The sequence below is a fragment of the Protopterus annectens genome, chromosome 8.part0 (assembly GCF_019279795.1).
Source record: "Protopterus annectens isolate FY-2018-M chromosome 8.part0, PAN1.0, whole genome shotgun sequence".
NCBI classification, from domain to species: domain Eukaryota; kingdom Metazoa; phylum Chordata; order Ceratodontiformes; family Protopteridae; genus Protopterus; species Protopterus annectens.
Genome location: NC_056741.1, coordinates 825,234,449 through 825,254,615, shown reverse-complemented (window position 1 = coordinate 825,254,615; position 20,167 = coordinate 825,234,449). Strand labels below are relative to the sequence as shown.

The 20,167-nt window shown below is 37.9% G+C and overlaps 1 protein-coding gene across 5 annotated transcripts in view; it reads right to left on the bottom strand.

Annotated features, from left to right (window-relative positions):
- Positions 1-20,167, bottom strand: part of SYN1 (synapsin I) — a 2,007,545-nt gene that overhangs the window by 668,135 nt on the left and 1,319,243 nt on the right. For all 5 annotated transcript variants that reach the window (XM_044080298.1, XM_044080299.1, XM_044080296.1 and 2 more), the window contains one exon: positions 3,394-3,536. In XM_044080298.1, the coding sequence (XP_043936233.1) occupies positions 3,394-3,536 (143 nt within the window). The remainder of the gene's footprint in view (positions 1-3,393; positions 3,537-20,167) is intronic.

Sequence of the window (20,167 nt, the reverse complement as noted above, 5' to 3'; positions counted from 1 at the left end):
CAGACACAATGGCTGGAGCTAAAAGTTTTTCTATTGTCTTGAAAGTCATTTTAATTACTAGGTTTAAAATGTAAAGTGCTTTATTACTTAATAGCAGATGAACATCAGAGAGATATGTACTTCTCACACAGAGATCATAAAACTCTGCTGGTATCTGTTGGCCTGGGAACTGAAGGCAGGTGACAAAGAGTGATGTCATCCAGGCTAACCCAGCAGTAATATGTGATATTAATTTAAGAACTCTCTTAGGGAAAGTCTGTGCATTTTTTATCTTGTCTTGGACCTAGCAAGAAAATCCACTCATCTGCATTTGCCTTGCTCTGTAAATAAGTCTAGTGTACAGTAATTTCATATATATATATATATATATATATATATATATCTATAGGAATATAGTAAAGATTAGTTTAGATATTTTCTGTATTTATTTGAGACTGTCCTGCAATGTTGCTTTACAATATTTCCTGTGATTCTGAACTATGTAGTTACTATGTTGTTTTAGCATTGTCTTGCTCCTTCATTATTTATTATTAAATATATTTAAACCTTTTAATTGTGGCTGATTGCTTAGAGATATTTAAGCTCTTAGAGTACTTGCATATGTATTTGTTAACACTGTATAGGCCACTCCTAAATAGCCTTAGTCTTGGTCACACTTACCATTTGTATTAATAGCAACATTACACAGTAAGATTGGGCACCCTTTGGTAAGGCCCTTAAAAGTAGTTGATAAGTAATGGCTGGTGGCAGCTGGTACTGTCTTATAGTCTGGGCAGAAGTGGGCATAGCTAGTAAACCTGTGCCATCCTTTTTCATGTATGTGTTTGTGTTTGTATATAAATCAAATCTCAAAATGTGTGTGTGTGTCAGCTACTTTGGCAGGTGCACGAAGCACTGATTGGACAGAGAGAGTGCTGGAGGTTTTGGCTTGGCCATTCGGCTGAGACCTCAACCCTATAGTTGTGCCAGTGGGGAGTCTTACTGGGGATCTAGAGAAAGAGAGAGAAACCAACCCCTGACTGACTGTAATCTCTGTGTGCTCTTAAGGGAAATTGTACTTTAGTGTGTGTGCACTTGTCATCCTCCCAATGTGCACATCCTTCACTGGTGCTAGTGGTGAGGATTGAGGTTCCTTGATTACTGGGTCAGTGCAGGGGCATCACAAAAGGTACTAAATCTTATTGGAAATCTACAATTGGACTGTGCCTCTCTCTGATTACTGTAAATGTTTTACTTAATTGTATGTTAATACATGTATTTTGAATCAAACTGGTTTTACTTATTGATTTTTCTTGCAGGCCAAATGTAAATAGTGTATATAGTTATTTATGTATTAGAGTTTAGATTATGTTGTATCGACAATATTTTTTTTTGTTTGAAAATAAAAATTACTTGAGTGAAAAAAAATAAATACGGTTTGCATTTTCATATAATGACACACATTCTTCTAAGACAACTATTTTCTCAAAGTAATTGATATTACTTTGAAATATATATTTTTAACCAATAGGAAATGCCATTTTAAATCTTTCATTTGCTAAAATCTCTAAATGTTTACTTACCCTATTTAAATACATTTCTAATCAAGACTTAAGAACATACATTAAGACAGTTATTTCTGGCTTTATCTGTCTGTCCATAATAAATACATATATGTGAAATCTATGCCACTGTGTCCCCAGTGAAGTAGCAGATCTAGCTTAAATTTCTTTCTTTAATTTATGCTCATGAGGGGCATCTTCCCCAAGTCCATGTATACCCTCAGTGACTCACCTGTTAAGTGAGAGAAAAGTATTCTGGTCCTTTTGGTTTAGGGCTAATTTTCCATTTCTGCATGACTTTTGAATGTCATGAGGTAGGCTTCCTCATCATTACTGGAACTAGGCCTCATCAGAGAGTAAGCAGTCTGTGAGGTTCCTATTAAAGTCATTGTCTTGCTCACCATAGTGGTGATTTGCTGCTGAAATGTATTGTTGCAGGTTGACCAAGTGTAGGTCAGTACTGGAACACTTTAGCAATGCTTTAATTATTCATTTCTTCCATACTGGAGCTGAACACAGTAGTTGTGGCCCACATAAAGCCAGTTATAATTATACACAAGCAGCAGGAGGACATGCAGTTAATAAGGTCACTTTCTCAGAGCACAATGTTTCCAAATAGAAAGAGTATGGCAGTCTCTTTTGCATTTAGAGGAACCTCTGTATAGGCAGAAAGCTTTGAACATAGAAATGGGCTTCAGAGGTCGCAGGGGTCAGTAAACCAGTGATTAAAAAATGCGATAAAAAGGTCTTGTCTTCTACAGTCATTAAGGATCTCATTAAGTAGTAACTCCAAATCACAGGAGGGAAATATTTGCTCAAGTAGGGTATAGACAGCCAAGAAAGTTTCATAGCCCATGGTTTGTAAGTAAAGCTACAACTGCCCTTGAAAAAACACATATGAATAAACTCTGTGTGGGTTTATAAATCAGTTACAAAATTTAACTTTTCAAGTTAAATGCAAGTTTTTTTTAATGGGATCAGCACAAACAGGAAATGCTTTTACTGCAGATTCTTGTATAAATTTAGTGCAAAGAATTCCAAACCTGGCTTTCAGAATTCTGGGGAAATAAAGAAAGCACAAATAGTATAGTCACTGAGAGTTCACATTTTCTTTAGCATAACAAGCATTTATCTTAGTTTTAATGCAGTTCACCTTCCAGAAAACAGCTCACACCTTCCCCCACCAAGATAACAGCTCCACATGCTTTAACATCCATGTAGGAAACTTCCCCTAAACACTTCCAAGCAATCTGTCTGCTCAGCTTCCAGATATATCAAGCAGACATTCTTCTATCCTCAGGGTAATCCTTCAAGTTGCCCTTCTGCAAACATTGAATTTCAACTTGGTCCACTACCCTAAAGCTCCACTCAAAACCTTCCTGGTCTCAAATCTGTCTCTCTCTAGTGCTTTTGTTCTTCATATACTGCTTAGAGCTTTGACATTTTCCTGTATCTGCCTTGCCTAACACCCTAACATGCCCTGTCAAAAATGTAGTTCTTGCTTTGGTATGTGCTGTTGCAAGAGAATGCCAGCTTCCTGTCCAGGATCAGCCACTGTGCCACTATATATATTTATATATACATACATATATGATCGGTTCACATAAACTCAGACAATGAATAGAAATCTAAAGAAATTCTCCAACACGAAGGAATATAGTCACCACTCTTTATTTTGACAGCAGTCAAAGAAAGGACAGTTTGGTTTCAACCATCCTAGCATCATCAATATTATGTAAGTTAACCAAATTGCAGCATTTATATAACAGAACTATATTTTTCATATTTTATCTTATCTCATATACCCTCATAAATAGTTATAGTAGCCTACAATTAGAAAAAAAAAACTCACATGTAGGCCTTGTAGTTGTTGCCAATCCTCTGGATGCGGAGATCATACTTAGCATCAATGAAAGGTTCTGATGTAGCATAAGTCTGAGTCAACGCCACAACACTGGCAATGTCCTGGAAATCATAATGGTTTTCTACTTTCACCTGAAAAGAGAGAAAACACATTTAGAAAATGAGCACATTAAAAAATAAACAAATAAAACAAATTATCCACTTTATTTATTTTCCCATATTAGCCACTTTATTTTGCTGAATTAGAAACTGTGTATCATTGTTATTAATATGTAAAGAAAACATGTTAGCTATGTATAAAATGCACAATTAAAATAATAAATGACAACCAAAAAGAACCCTCCCTTTAGTGGCATTAAGGAATGGGTTTTTTGCATCTAGTAGTAAATACATGTGCAGTGTTTTAATTTCTACTACACTAAAAGGAACATTTTTAATCAGTAAGTATTTTTTTTATTTTTTAGATTTTGTTACTTACTGGTTTATACTCTGTTGTTGACTTAATAATAAACAATAAACCAAGTCCGCACTTCCAAGAAGCAAATGTTTCCGTGATAAGAAAAAAGTATACTAAGATAACCAAAATATAGTCCATTCATGGAAACAAACCAGGGCAGCTCATAAAAGATAAAAATCCTCAAAAATCTTCACTTGTAACAAATCAAAACGCTGAGTATAGCTAAGACAAGTCCTTTATTAACTCAAATCGGTAAGCGCTTTCACCATAATGGCTTCATCAGACAGTAAATCACAAATAAAAAGTAGCCATTTATATATTAAATTAATAATGACATCATATGCTGCCAATGAATCAATATAAGCGATCACCATGTGTTACTAATACGCTCCAACATATTTGTAAAACATCTAACATGCAAAAATATTTCTAAAATATAAAATTATTAATAAATACATTCTACTAAAAACATTTAAAATTCTTAGATACATTCAAAATAAATACATTGATGAATAAATAATCAAAATCAATTCACATTACACATATAATCTACTTATTTAACTTCAGCCTTCTATTGTGCAAAATAGGTTTTATAGGTATTTTCTCATTAAGTCCAGGGAATTTATTAGCTCTGCACCTGATAATCCATCTCATTTCACAGCTCTTTGTGTAATTCCTAGTGTCACCTCCTCTAATCCCAGGGGTGACAACTTGTAATACTGAGAACTTAAACTCATGTGTGCGATCAGTGTTAATCACATGCCTTGCTAATGCATTGTGCTCAGTCCCTCTACGTATATGATACAGGTGCTCTCTGATTCTTTCCTTAAGCTTTCTATTAGTTTTACCTATATAAAATGCACTGCATGAGATACACCTGGCTAAATAAATAGCATTTTTAGTCTCACAATTCGCTGAAGTACTAAGACTATACACATAACTAGTAGTAGGGTGAACAAAGCTATCCCTAATATCAATAGAGGCACATTGATTGCATTTCTGACAAGGTATCGTCCCCTTGTTAGGCTCACTACATATCTCCTTTGTCTGTAAACAAGGGTAACATAACATCTGCTTAAAATTCCTCTTATTTTTAAAAAGGAATTTTGGTTCATTTCCCACTACTTCTCTTATGGTCTCATCTAACATTAAGACGTCCCAATGTTTATGCACAATTCCACTTAATGCAGGTGTATCCACAGTAAAAAAACATGGGTATCTTCAGTATGGGGACATTGGATTGAATAGCCTCCCTGTCCTGATCCTGTATTCTTATATTAGAAAATACGGGCTGGCTCTAGTCATTCTAATTGTATCAATTTCTTCAAGGATGCTATCTACTTCATAAGGATCATACTGTCTAGCTATCAATCTTGTCCTCAGTGTCAATAACTCCTGCTTATAGCCTTCATATACTGGATTCAGTCTGGAAACTCTCATAGCCTGTCCTTTGACTACATTTTTAAAAACATACTGGGGATGCATACTCTCCCTATGTAGTAAGGTGTTATGATGGCAGGCTTTCCTATGAACACCTGTATTCAAAAGGCCATTGTCTAGCCTTTCTATGTGCACATCCAAAAAAGATATACTATGTCGCGAGAAGTTCATTGTAAATTTAAGATAAGCAGTCAAGTTATTCAACTGTGAAAAGAAACTAAATAAGGACTCTTCATCTCCCTTCCAAATCAAAAACAAGTCGTCTACACGTTTATAAAAGCTTACATTCATTTTAAAACTATCTAAGTGAAACAGATTATCTTCCTCCCAGCTAGCCATAAAAATGTTGGCGTAGCTATTGGCACAAGACGTGCTCATCGCTACGCCATCATTTTGAATGTATAACAAATCCTGGAAAAGGAATATATTGTTTTGTAACACAGTCTCCAAAAATAGGGAACAAGATCAATGGTATTTGAATCCAACATTAAATGCACAGTTAAATAGCGCTGTACCCTTTCCATACCTTCATCATTTGGTTGAATAGCTTGAATAGCCACGGAAGTGTGAATCCTTTTAGGGCATCTAGTACATATGTCCCAGTCTTACATCCGGTTTTGGATGTTTTTGCCAAATTAGTTGAAGAGGATGTTCATAGGTTCAGTTTAAATAAGAAAAATGAATATAAGAAGAAGAACAACTTATCTTATAAACAAAGAATGGCTCTAAGAGAATTAAGTAATGATGATTCTATAATTATTAGGCCAGCTGATAAAGGTGGCCCAGTGGTGGTTTTAGACCATGAATGGTATAAGTTGAGTATGCAGCTCTTATTGGGAGAAAATGAGTTCTATTCTCCCATTAGTATGGCAGATGTTGAGAATAAGGTCCTTAAGATATCTGATATGTTGGATGATGTTCTGATGAGTAGATATATTAATCTTCATTTATATAAGTTTTTATGGGTGAGCAATCCTTTGATCCCCATTATTAATGGACTTCCAAAGGTTCATAAAAGTTTGGAAAACCCCCCTATGAGACCTATTGTATCAGGTCAAGGGTGGGTAACTGAACCTCTATCTTTATACATTGAGCATTATTTGAGGCCCTTGTTTGATGCTAATTTGTACACTAAAGGATAGTAAGCAGTTCCTTATTTGTTTGTATGACTATATGAAAGGAATGGAACATGATGCACCTTTTATTCTAGTCACATTAGATGTGACTAGTCTTTTCATAGTCATACCAAATGATGAAGGTATGGAAAGGGTACAGCGCTATTTAACTGTGCATTCAGTGTTGGACTCAAATACCATTGATCTTGTTTCCCTATTTTTGGAGACTGTGTTACAAAACAATATATTCCTTTTCCAGGATTTGTTATACATTCAAAATGATGGCGTAGCGATGAGCACGTCTTGTGCCAATAGCTACGTTAACATTTTTATGGCTAGCTGGGAGGAAGAGGAGTTAATAAAGGACTTGTCTTAGCTATACTCAGCGTTTTGATTTGTTACAAGTGAAGATTTTTGAGGATTTTTATCTTTTATGAGCTGCCCTGGTTTGTTTCCATGAATGGACTATATTTTGGTTATCTTAGTGACTTAATAATAAGAAATAGCCTTTATCATTTATTATCTTTGTGTGCAGACAATATAATGTAAAAGTATAGCATCCTTTCCACCCATTATGAGATTGCTTTTCATGTCTACACACACACACACACACACACACACACACACACACACACACATATATATATATATATATATATTCATGTTACAATTTTTCTCACTGAGTTGCATGACCTCCTGCACCTCGGTACCTCACAAAATTAATTTGTCAATCTTACCAGCTATCTTTTTATATAGTCTGTGTCTATACTGATTATACAATTGTCATAAAAAAATGAAATGGGACTTATGTGCATTTGCAGTCACAATATTTTCTGTGAGGCACTCAATTTATTTCAATTTTATGATTTATAGAACACTATCTTATGCAAGTAAAATGCATTTGCAGTGTAATAAACTCAACTGGAGTTTTAAACTTACATATTAGATTTCATTACATTCCAGTAATACAATTTGCACATTTATGGAATTTTCTGGCAAATTATTAAAATGGCCATTGACCATACTGCTCGACTGTCCAGAATTTTGCAAAATGTCCAGATTTTTGCTTCATATCTTTGGTCTGTTTTTCATAAAATTTGTGGTTTTCTTGATTTTTGTGCCAAATCTATGAGGACTGAATTCACTAAATAATGGCAGGCACTTGAGTTTCAGGCTTCATATCCTTCATAAAATGCATGGTAACAAAAGACCTTTTATTCTAGCAACTTTCTAAGTTTATAAGAGCAATATTTAAAATTTGTCCTTATTTTTGGGGCTTTGTCCCCTCCCATTATTTTTGGTTTTATACAAACTTTTTGGCTATGAGGTTGAGAGCTATGCCATCAACAATATAAAATAATAAAAATGAGGTTTTATTTAAAAGATAAGACATTCTCTCTCTAGTGCCCCAATGATTCTTCAAGAAGAATCTCCTTGAAGGCTTTAGTCCAGATGCTAAGGACTGACTTATGTTTTAAGTAAAACCTTCTGAATTTGCATGTTGTTTTTATTGATAGTTTTATGGCCAAGCCTATCTATGTCATGCTAATCTTATAAATGTAAAATTACCACTCTACATAATGGCTATCTTCAGGAAACTGTGAGTTATTTATCGCATCTAATTTGTTTATTTAACCACTGATTTTTGGCAAAGGAATGATGCTGTGCTATGACACCAACCTTAGAAGTTATTGGACTGTACAAACTACCATTAATTCCATCAGTTTCTTAGGGCTTCTGTTGAAGCTGGCTGCCACATTGGACATTACTACTTTGTTTCTTCTCTCTGGGATAATAATAATGTATACTCGTTAATCAGTTGTGCATGCCCACAGCTTGTCAAATTCACATTTTTGTTTACAGATTTTTATTCCTTTTGTATTTTGTCAAAGATAATGATATAATCTGCAATTTGTTACATTTGTTTCTCTTAAATAACATGTATCATATACAGAAATATTCTGATACTGTGCTTACTTTTCAAATTATTCATTTATACCTTATAAGGCCTACTTGACTAGAAAATATTGTAAAGCTTCTTTATCTGGATATAATTCTAACTGATGATAACATGATGTAAAATCAATTTCTGTGAAAAGTAACATTGAATTCATGACATAAACAATGTTACATGCTTTTCTCTTTGTATTGCCTTGTTTGCCTTTTTGATATCTGTGTCTATGCTGATTTAACTGGGATTATTTAGCTTTGTTGCAATAACAAACCATGAATACAGTGTTGTCCCTTTTACTTTCTCAATGCTATCCATACCCTTGAACTTTTACATTTCATCATGAACTTTCTGTCTTAAATGAATTGGCTTTCTGTGTGGATGTCCCACCAGCAGTACTTTAAGATCTGTATGTAGGCCCTGGCTCTGTGGCAGAGAAGGATGAAGTCCTGACTATGATGCAGATGACCTGAGTTTGAGTAGCAGCTCAGACTCTGGAAGAGTTGGGCAGAGAAGGATGGAAATGTGTAGCCTTTTTCTAATCCATTTGGGGGAGTGGTGTCTTCCAAGTGACCATAAGCTCATGTGGAAGTGGAAGCTTACTTGACAACTAGGCTTATTACTTGGAGAGTATGGGCTTGGGTCTTGTTAGCTGAAGATGGTGGCTCTCAGGATATGTGTGTAGGAGAAAGAATGCATCTAGAGTGTAGGAGTATTATGTGGGATGTAGGTGCTCACATGTGGTGATGTGGGTGCTCACATGTGGTGATGTGGGTGCCCACTTCCCATATAATAAATGTGCCTCTGTAACACCTTAATACTTAAGAAACTCAGAGGATGCTACACTCTGAGGGAATGATATTTCCTCCTTTACAGCTACTGACCATTTTGGTATGGAGTACCAAAAATTTCAAGGTCAATACATTCTACTTATACAGTGTCAGACAACTGTCTCAGTGTCATAATGGGTTATGGTCCGCAGGAAATATCTAGCTTTGTATGACCTGAGTTTGTATATACTTATTTACTTGCATACCATAGCACTGAGCACATCAATTGATCTTCCATGTTTTACAATTTGTTAGGTCAACTTTGAAAATGACCAGTATAGACTGTTGTAATGCAGCTGGTAATCAGACAGCTAAAATATGGTAATAAAAGCAGAAGGAAATACAAGATGGCAAAGACATTTATTTTTGACCAGAGACCAGGGAAGCTGTAACTGTTCTGCCTATCGGCAATGGCTTATACAGCTCTTCAGTAACATTTAATGTCTGCAGTACATGATCCCTTCATTATCCTTACCATGCTGTAATTAAAGGCCAAGGTTTCTGATTTGTTCTGCATTTTGTTAAGATGCAGTTATTAAGGACAAAGACCTACTTTCTTTATGTTTTCACACTCAGCATGATGTATATAAACTTAGCAGGCCTGACCATTAGTCAGTATGAAGATGGGGTACAGGGAATTTTACCACAGTACCAAAATACAGCCTTCTTTTGTTTACTTTGTTCACTTCACAGTCAGTTTGAAATGTATATCAGTACTAGACTGTTTATGGGTAGATATGCATATCGACACACCATTATATTGGCATTATTTTTTCTTTTTTAAAAATCAGAATCTAATGGATTTAGAAAGACCATAGCTAATGACTGCAGTTGTTTGGCCTGGCCTTGTTAGTCACAGAGTTTGAACTACTGAGGACAAGATATGACAAATGGGAGAGAAGTGGCACTCTGCCTTGGTATGCTGAAAACAGCAATGACACAAATCTACATATTTATTTACGAAAACAACCTTGCGCATAATGTAACTGCTGCAGGATAGTTAGAACTTTTCCTTGCGCATTCCTGTGTGCTGTTATCGTAACTGTAGTCATGTAATAAGAAGAGGGAAAACATTTTATTTGCTTTATAAGCTACTGACAGATCACGGAAACTTACCAAAAGGGTAACAAATGGATGCATTTCAACTTCAATTCCACCATGAATCTTTAGGAGCATATATTTTTGTAAAAACTGCTTCTTCTCAAGTGAATCATCAGCACAAATAATTGATGCAGCTGTAAATGGGATTGCATTTCTTTTATTTTACTTGAACAAACTGCTCTGAGAGTAGAAAAAGAAACTTAAGGACTGATCCTGCTGCGAATCATGCTGTCCACATATACTTCTGAATGAAGCAGCTTATTTCTTTTAATAGCTGTAAAGACAGAGCCAGTCTGTGCCAGGTTTTTCCACTGGTTACGTCCCAGTATATTTTCCAAGTTCTGGGAAGTTAGATGTTTACCAAACTGAACTGAGGGGGCAGACAGTGGCAGTACAATCTAGTTGCCAGTCAGGAAAAAGTTATAGCTTCTGCTTCGAAGGTCTGTGGTCATTTTTGATTGCAATAGATCTAAGGGTACAAGGCTTGTTAAGAAGTTTTATTTTTTTACCATGTGTCATTGGCTTTTCCTTGACCATTACTTTTGCTTTACCCAGTAACATTTTATATTTATGTTACTGTCTGCAGCTGTTACTCTTTACAGACTTGCTTGTTATGTGGGAGGTGTTGTCATAATGCTTGAAACTGTACACCTACTTTCAGACTACTGTTACCAAGGCAAGTAACCAGAACTTTATCATTTGTATACCAAACTCCTGCATCACTACCTTCCTGCTTCATAACTATGTTTTTATGTATAGTTATTTTGCCTAAATACAGAATTAAAGATGCAGCAGTATACTATAATGTCCACATTAGAAACTTTAAATTGGTTACTTTGTAATATGAAGCACACATCTTTGTTGTGTCTCACTTGCTCTCTTTTTAAAGACACTAATGTGCTTATAACTCAACATATGGTGTGTGTGTGTACTGGTCAAAATGTTGCTTCTTTGGTAATAAGCATGTATAACCTGATTTACATAGTATAAGCCTGGCTATATACTTATGCATATCTTGTACAGCTGCCTACAGGATCCTATCAAATGCTTTTGCTAGATTCAGATACCTTGTGTGAAGTGTCAGGTCTACTTTACATGATCAAACTTACAAATTTTCGACTTTCATATGAAAAGATCGAGACCATATGATCGAACATTTAAAAGTTTGAACATGTTAAAAAAAAAAACAAACAAAAAAAGTAAATTAAATGTTTCGAGCAGGGGGCAAGCCCCCCTGCACCCCCTACAACCCCCACTATTTAAATATGCCAATTATGAGATCGCACTACATTGTGGAAAAGGGAAATTTTCCCGTTCCGCACTCTATGGAGATCTCCATTCAGACCGTTCAAACTTTTAAAAGTTCGATCATATGGTCTCGGCCATATGAAAGTCGAGCTTTTAAAAGTTTGATGATCTGAAGGGGACCCGAAGTGTCAGACCTTCATCTACTGCAGCTATTACTTGTTAGAAGAATGCTTTAAAGTTTAGAATACATAGCTGTCCATTCACAGACCCATGTGACCACTGAACTAGGACTGAGAGGACCCAGGGTCACCCCCTGTCCATTACTGAACAAAGTGTGAAAGCTAAACTGATAGACCTATGACTAATCAGATGATCTTCCTTTTGATGCAAGTCACAGAAAAGAACAGAGCTCCTTCCTAAAAGTGTAGAACAGAAATAAGCCATTGTGATATGAATGACTGCAGTCATCACTGGCTCTGCCAGCTGCAGTCTTCAGACAATACAAGTACCTGATACTTGGTACTTTAGAGAGTCTAACAGAATAAATATAGGTTCTGCATTGGGGTATTATCTAGCAATAGCAAGTGCTGGAACATAAGATGATCTCTGAAAGTCATAAATGTTCATTTGGACCCCCCCTTTTTACAACACACTGGCTGGAACTCCAATCCATCAAAAGAATCTTGGCTGGAACAACATGCATCTCCACTGAACTACCTAGGTGACTAGAAAACTTAAACTGTTTACTCTACCTTTTCTTGGGTGAATTCTACCACTAATACTGAAAGTACCCTCTGACTGCCTAAAGAATATTGCTGGAACAACAGGCATTTCCATTGAACTTCCTAGGTACAGGCTTCACTGCACACCACCCAGAATGCTTTTGTAGTCTCCATAGACTCCTTGTACTGCCATCCATATTGGTTTCTCAGGCAACTCAGACTTGCCTGTGGTGATTTGGGGTACATTTTCCTAAAGAGATAACTTGACTAGCTCAGGCAGTAAGAGCTGCTGGGATTCCTCTCTCTGTTCCCCCCATCCACTATTTTCCCATCTGTCCACTAACTCTGCTACCCTGAAATCACAAATTATTTTTTCTACACCCCTGTCCTATGCAAATCTTACTGTCTTCTGCCAGCTGCTGTTTTTTTTCTGCATTTTCTTTAAAGTAAGGATTAAGGGCGAGTTGACCTATTTGCTTCCATCACAAAGCTTCTGGCAGTGGTCAGTTCTGTGCATTTGTGGATTGACTAATTCCCACCAGAACAGGCTGTTGCCTGCTTCTCTCCTCTGCTGTCTCTGCTGGCACAATTCCCTAGCTGCCCCCTATATCCTTTGCCTTATATTCTCCTCTGTTCACTTCTTCATATACTTTACACTTTATTAAAGAAAAGTTTACCTCTTCAACACTGTAATCACTGCTACAACATCAACCTCAGCCTCATTCTTCCTGGCAATATCTCCACTACTTTGAAAAATGCCATAGGTTCATAGGAAGTTACTAGGCTAATGGCCCTAGAGCCCTTACAAGCCTAACCATGTTATGCCCAAGTTACCCTTACAATCTTAGCCATTTCATACCTGAGTTACCCTAAATGTCCTTGGTTAGATGGGCATTCTTAGTAGAGTGAGTCTAAAGTCAGCACAGACTACCTCTGTCCATGAGGGACATGAGCATCACCCCTGGGATTAATTTCCGGTCTTCCATCCAGTTGTCCAGGTTGTGCTTAAATATGGTCAGTGAGGAGTTCTGCTTAATGTGAATTGGGAGTCTATTCCAAAGGAATGGCAATGTCTGGGTGACATATCTGTTTCTCCAGCATGTTCGTTAATGTCACAGGCTAGGTTAAGATCCCTAGAGTGAGTGGCTCTTGTTCCATTTGATTTGCAGATATGCAGCCTTTCCATTAGGGCAGGGACAGAGAGTGACTTGTAGGCTAGGCACAAGTTGCCTCTCAACAATCTATTAGATACAGAGTACAGTGACAGGGCTTTCAGTCTATCCATGTAAGACATTGTTTGGAGCCCTGAATTTTCCTTGTGAGAAACCTCTGTGGTCTCTCCAGCTGCTGCAGGTGTCTGATGAGGTCCATCCAAAAGGGGGCATTATACTCTTATCAGTGGTCTACTGAGGGTCAAGTAAAGTGGAGTTATAACATACTTAGACTTGGATGCAATGCCCTTACTTATGAGATGTAGAGTGTAGGAGGCTTTCCTTACCACAGTGGAAACATGGTGATGGAATTTTAGATTTATATCAACCTGAGTTCCCAAGTCTCATACCACTGGTTTGAGCTTATGGGGGTGGTGCCAATACTGTAATTAGCAGGGTATTCCTATTTGGCAAAGAGGATAATAATGCACTTTTCTGTATTTAGTTTTAGTTCATGGCTTTGGCACCAATCGTGTTTGTGATAGCACTTCTGTAATATGCTATCATTGACGGACTTGATTGTGCCCAATTTGCAATCATTAGTGAACTTGATAAGTCACAGGCCATCTACTTTAGCCTGGACTTCCAAAAAAAAAAAATTCCAAACAGTAAAGATCCCTGTGGTACACCACTGGTGACTGGTCTACTGGAAGAGGTGGAGTCCCTGACATTAACAGTGTGTGTTTTGTCTGTGAGCCAGTTGGCTACTCATTTAGTGATGTAAGGGTTAATCCCCAGCTGGGAGTGTTTCTAAATGATACCTGAGTAGGGAATTGTGTCAAAAGCCTTGGCTAGGTCAAGATAGGTGATATGCACTGTCTTACCATCATCCAGGGCTTTGGTGAAATTCTCAAAGAAGTCCATCAGGTTTAGCAAGCATGATCTACCTTTAATAAAGCCAAACTGAGCTGGGTAAGAGTTTGAAGGTCACCTATGTCTTTTTTTGATAAGATCTGTGATGATTCTTTTCATGGCCTTGCCAATGAGGCTGGTTAGGCTTATGGGTTCCCAGGGTTGGTTTATGAGCCCCCCCCCTACGTGCAAGGGGATTACAGTTGCTGTTCTTCACTCTTCTGGAACAAAAGCAGTTCTCATGCTATGGTTAAATAGAATGGCAAGTGGCTCCACTAGGTCTTGTTTTTAAGATTGCTAAGTAAGTAGCCTAGGATGTTGTCTGATCCCACTGACAATGTGTTTTTTGCCTTAGAGAGCACAGATATGACCTACACTTTAGAGATACTAGGGAGGGGACTAGTGTCATGAATACTTTGGGGTATGGCTGGTGGTGACAGTAGGCTGAAGTTTGTGCCAAATCTGTTGGCTAGCAGGTTGGAAATTTCCTCAAGTACAGCATGAGTGGTACCTTCCACTACTAGTTTGGCATTCCCCTTTTAAATTTCTGACATAGCTAAAGAATTCCTTATGACTATCCTTAGCTAAGAATGTTATTGTAGCATTGTAATTAGCTTTCGAGGACTTTGTGAGCTGAGGAGGGATTTTTTTCTCTGTTGAGTCACTTCCCTCTTGCTCTTAAACATCAGTGTCTTCCTCTTGTTATATTACCTATTTATACTTGAGGTCTACCAGGGTGGCTTGTTTTTTCTGGATGACCTGGTTTTGATCCATTCAGGTACAGCCGAGTCTGTACAGTTGATTAGGATTTTATACATGGCATTTGTGTACATTTATACATAGGAGTCATTGTTGGCTGTGTTTGCAGGGGTTTTAAAACTTTTTATACTATTCCATAGTAGGCTGTAGTTAGCTTTGGAAAAACTGATTTATGGTCTGACCTTACCAGGGAGGACACCAGACTGGGGAGCGGTGCAGTGACCCCCCCCCCATGTTGGGGAGTACTATGTCTAGGATATTTGAACACTTTGTGAGGGAGTGGACTATCTATTCCAGGTAATTTCTATTGACAAAGTCCAGTAACCCCTGGGTGATCATGTCTGGGTTTGTGTATGTCACCCAATCGATGGAGGGACAGTTGATATCTTCCATGAACAAGGTGTTTGACTGTATGGTGAGCGACTCCAGTAGGTCCAAAGTGGGGGGTATGTTTCTCTTGGCTCATGGTGGGGGACTTATAGCTAACAATGATGTGGTAGGGTATTTTGCCTATAGTTAGATGGACCTGGAGTAGCTCAAGACAGTCATACTGTTTAGCCAGTCTTGAAATGTACTTAGCTTTAATGAAGATAACTACATCTCCACCTTTGGTTCTTTCATGCTCTTTCTCATTTTAAGGTTTGAAAGTGTGGAAGGCATTGTAGTCTTGCATGGCTGGGTTGCTTTCTGCAGCTTTGAAACATGTCTCGGTGACTGCACAGATGTCAGCATCTTCCAGGGATCAGAGTACTTCCAGGGAGTGCAGTTTCCTGTTAGGTTCCTAGCATTAAGCAGAATAACCTTGAGTTTGTCTCAAGTGCATTTTGTTACATCAGATATTTTATCTTTTTGGCATTGCCTAGAAAAGGCACTATGGGGGAGACAAGAGCCTTTGCCAGTAAATAAAATCCTGCGGAAACAGGTGCAGACCATCACTGGCAAAGCAGTGTGGTCTGTCGACCACATCCTCCCAGGCTGACAGATACTGGATCCCCCTGGATTAATGCCTGAAGCTAAGCCAATTGCTGAAGTCAATCACTTTTTGTCTATATTGTGGCATCATTCTGGCTGAAGAAAGAATGCTGCTTAGGGCTAGGGTCATTCATGCCTGGGACACATAATAAAAGAGTTCAGTCATGTCTCTCTTCATATAGTCCAGAGAGGTACTTGTCAAGTCATTCACCCCAACATAAACTATGACAGAGTCATAATGGTACTTGTTGTTGAGTGACTTGAATGCATGCATGATTTGATGGATTCTGGCACCTGACAGGCAGCTGACAGTGATCTTCTCCTTGTCCAGCCTGGTGGAGGGGACATCTGTGCGTCTCACTATCGAGTCGCCTATCACCAGGATATTTGGTTTTGAGATGTTCTGACTTATGGGCTTACTTGCTGAGGCACTGGTATGTGTGCCATTATATGTAGTGGTTTCAATATTTTTTGCAGTGTGTGCAAGTGGTTTGTGCTCGGGAGGTCTCTGATCTGCTGGTAGACTTCTAGTGAGTACCTCTGCATATGTGGGTTATCCTTTTCTTGTGTGAGAGGCAAAGTGTGAGTGCTCACAACCTGTTTGATGTCCTATTTGTTGTTATGTGAGAGGACTGATACCAATTTCATAGTGTAATTACATCTCTCACATACGGCATTTGTTTTGGGAGTAACTATAGGTGAAATTAAACACTTTTAAAATAATCTACCAGTAAGAAATCACACATTGAAAAAAAACAAAGACTCTCAAAAGGAATAAAGTGCAAAGCAGCTTTACTGGTATCACACAATGACCCTTCCTCCAGCAATCCTCAGCTCAGACAAGGCTGGATCCACACTCTTCTGCCACAAGGGTACGGGGAAGCCTTTCTTAATGTATGATGACTGAATTATTGCTCAAGTGTATCAATACAGGCTAGATTCAGCAGGTATGAATCTAGTCTATGCTATCTAGGTAACACTACAGTGCAACACAAGTGCAGAAAATGAAGCAGCCACAAACAGTCTTCTTCTTTTTCTTTCGGCTGTTCCCATTAGGGGTCGCCACATCGGATCATCCGTTTCCATTTCTTCCTGTCCTCTGCATCTTGCTGTGTCACACCAACCACCTGCATGTCCTCTCTCACCACATCCATAAACCTTATCTTAGGCCTTCCTCTTTTCTCTTACTGACAGCTTAATCCTTAGCATCCTTTTCCCAATATACCCAGCATCCCTCCTCAGCACATGTCCAAACAACTGCAATTTTGCCTCTCTGGCTTTGTCTCTAAACCGTCCAACCCGGGCTGACCCTTAAATATACTTATTCCTAATCCTGTATACCCTTGTCACACCCATTACAAATCTTAACATCTTTAACTCTGATACATCTAGCTCTGACTCCTGCCTTTTTGCCAATGCCACTGTCTCCAACCCATGCAACATAGCTGGTCTCACTACCCTCTTGTAGACCTTCCCTTTCACCCTTATTGGTACTTGTCTGTCACAAATCACTCCTGACACTATTCTCCACCCACTCCACTCTGCCTGTACTCTCTTCTTCACCTCTCTTCCACACTCGCCATTACTTTGAACTGTTGATCCCAAGTATTTAAACTCATCCACCTTCGCCAACTCTACTCTCTGCATCCTCACCATTCCTCTATCCTCCCTCTCAGTCACACACATATAGTCTGTCTTAGTCCTACTGACCTTCATTCCTCTCCTCTCTAGAGCAAATCTCCACCTCTCCAGGGTCTCCTCAACCTGTTCCCTACTCTCACTACAGATCACAATGTCATCTGCAAACATCATAGTCCACGGGGACTCCTGTCTGATCTCATCTGTCAAGTGGTCCACACCACTGCAAACAAGAAAGGGCTCAGAGCTGATCCTTGATGTAATGCCACCTCCACCTTAAACGCATCCGTCACTCCCACCATAGACCTCACCATTGTCACACTACCCTTATACATATCCTGTACCACTCTTACATACTTCTCTGCCACTCCCCAACCTCCTCATATAATACCACAACTCCTCTCTAGGCACCCTGTCATATGCTTTCTCAAAGTCCTCAAAGACAAAATGCAACTCCTTCTGACCTTCTCTCTACTTCTCCAGCAACACTCTCAGAGCAAACATCGCATCTGTAGTGCTCTTTCCCGGCATAAAACCATACTGCTGATCACTAATCATCACCTCCCTTCTTAACCTAGACAAACAGTAAAAAAAGACAGAAAATAATGCAGAAATTTGATTAAATACAGTTGAAAACATGCAGATAAAACTCAAAATATACTTATTTTCTTGCTTTTGTCTTTGAATGTCTTGGATTCAAGCAGAAACACTCTAGACCTCTGGCAAAGGACACCAAATGAAGAGCAGTTCTTTTTCTACTTAACACATCTAGCTATTTCCTCTCACACAATTGCCTTAAGCCTTTATCCCTAACTTTACACAACATTATATCGCCTGTTCTTACTATACTAAGCTGCTGTGCCATCCTCAATCACTTTTTCACATAAGGCTCTCACTTCTGTCTACTCCGCAGGCAATGCATTTCACCTCAGCGTTCTTTCTCCTTACTTAATTGAATCACATTAACCACCATACCATCTACATCGAAACACATCCCTGCTGCCTAGTACAAAGTTAAAATCTTAAACCATCCTCTGTCACCTCCCCAATGATCCACTTTAGCCCTTCTTCTGATACCCCTGCTAACCTAACCCCATATACTATGCCAGTAATTGACTGAATTCCATTCTCCCCCTCTTGCTTACATCACAGAAACAACAAAAGATTCCCACAACTATCCCAGAATGTTCATTTCTTAAATTTACTATTTCACTCACAACCATATTAAATATCCTCTTGATTCAGTTATATATTGAAACAAACCCAGGTCCATGACCCCTTACACCTCCATCTCAACATCTCATTCACATTACCATTCCAACAACTTAAAAATTGCATCACTCAGTGCAAGCAGCATACTTAAAATGTTAATCACCTTCCATCCACAAAATCTTCTAACAATCGGATCTAAAAGCTGTTGAACAGATTATCTAACAGTTGTCAGTCAAATTACAGGAATACACATTGACAGAGTACAATGCTGATGTAAATAATCTAAAGGGAAAAGTAAGAGACCATTCAAAGAAGGGATAATGTTACATCTTAGATATTTTAGAAATGGACACAAAAAAACATAGTCACAGTCTATATAGAAAGGAAGGAACTTTTTTTTCAGGGACTATTCAAGGTTGAATAGAACTCTTAAGAGAAGGCATATTGTACTGTAATATACCAAATCATTCATAATGACATGTTATAAATGTCATGAAAATGTCAGCATGGATGAACATATTTCAGCTGTAACTTATTTAAAAATCTTATAATGAGTATGCTTTAACCACCTTAACCTACAACTATTACCTGCAATATTGCAATTATGTGAATGTAATGGAATAAGGTATGGTGCATATTTAGAGGTTTTTATTTGTGAATTATAATCTTATTTGAATATAACACCTTGATATGGAATATTAACTCTTTTACAGTATAAAAATGAGTGGACATTATACTCCAATGTACTGGTATTCTTAATTTGAGATATTTTTGCATCCTAGTATCCAAGCTTCCTGTCAACCAATTCTACAAAAGACTGTGAGAGTGAACATGGTGTTTTTATGTGGTTAGCTGGGGTATAGGATAGAGAAAAATCCAGTTTTGGATTTCATAGAAATGTTAAGCAGTGGCCAGTTGTGGAAACTGTTAGACTGTCAACTTACCCAACAAATGCTCATAATGTAGAAGTTACAGTACATAGTTTGTGAGAGGAAAATGTACTATTATTCCCCAACTGCTGGAGATGGAAAAGTGAGAATTATATGATGAGCAAAGGAAGGGAGGCCATTATACTTACTGATAAAAATCACAATTTGGGTCATAAGAATAATTAATTAGAGTGTGAAAGCAATACAGCTCTCTTATATGCAGTTGTGTGGTAACTTGCCAAACCAAGAAAATGTTTGTCAAAATTATTTTAACTGCTTTGGTTCCACTGGCTTTGTAGTTTTGACTGTTAGAATTCCATCATTCA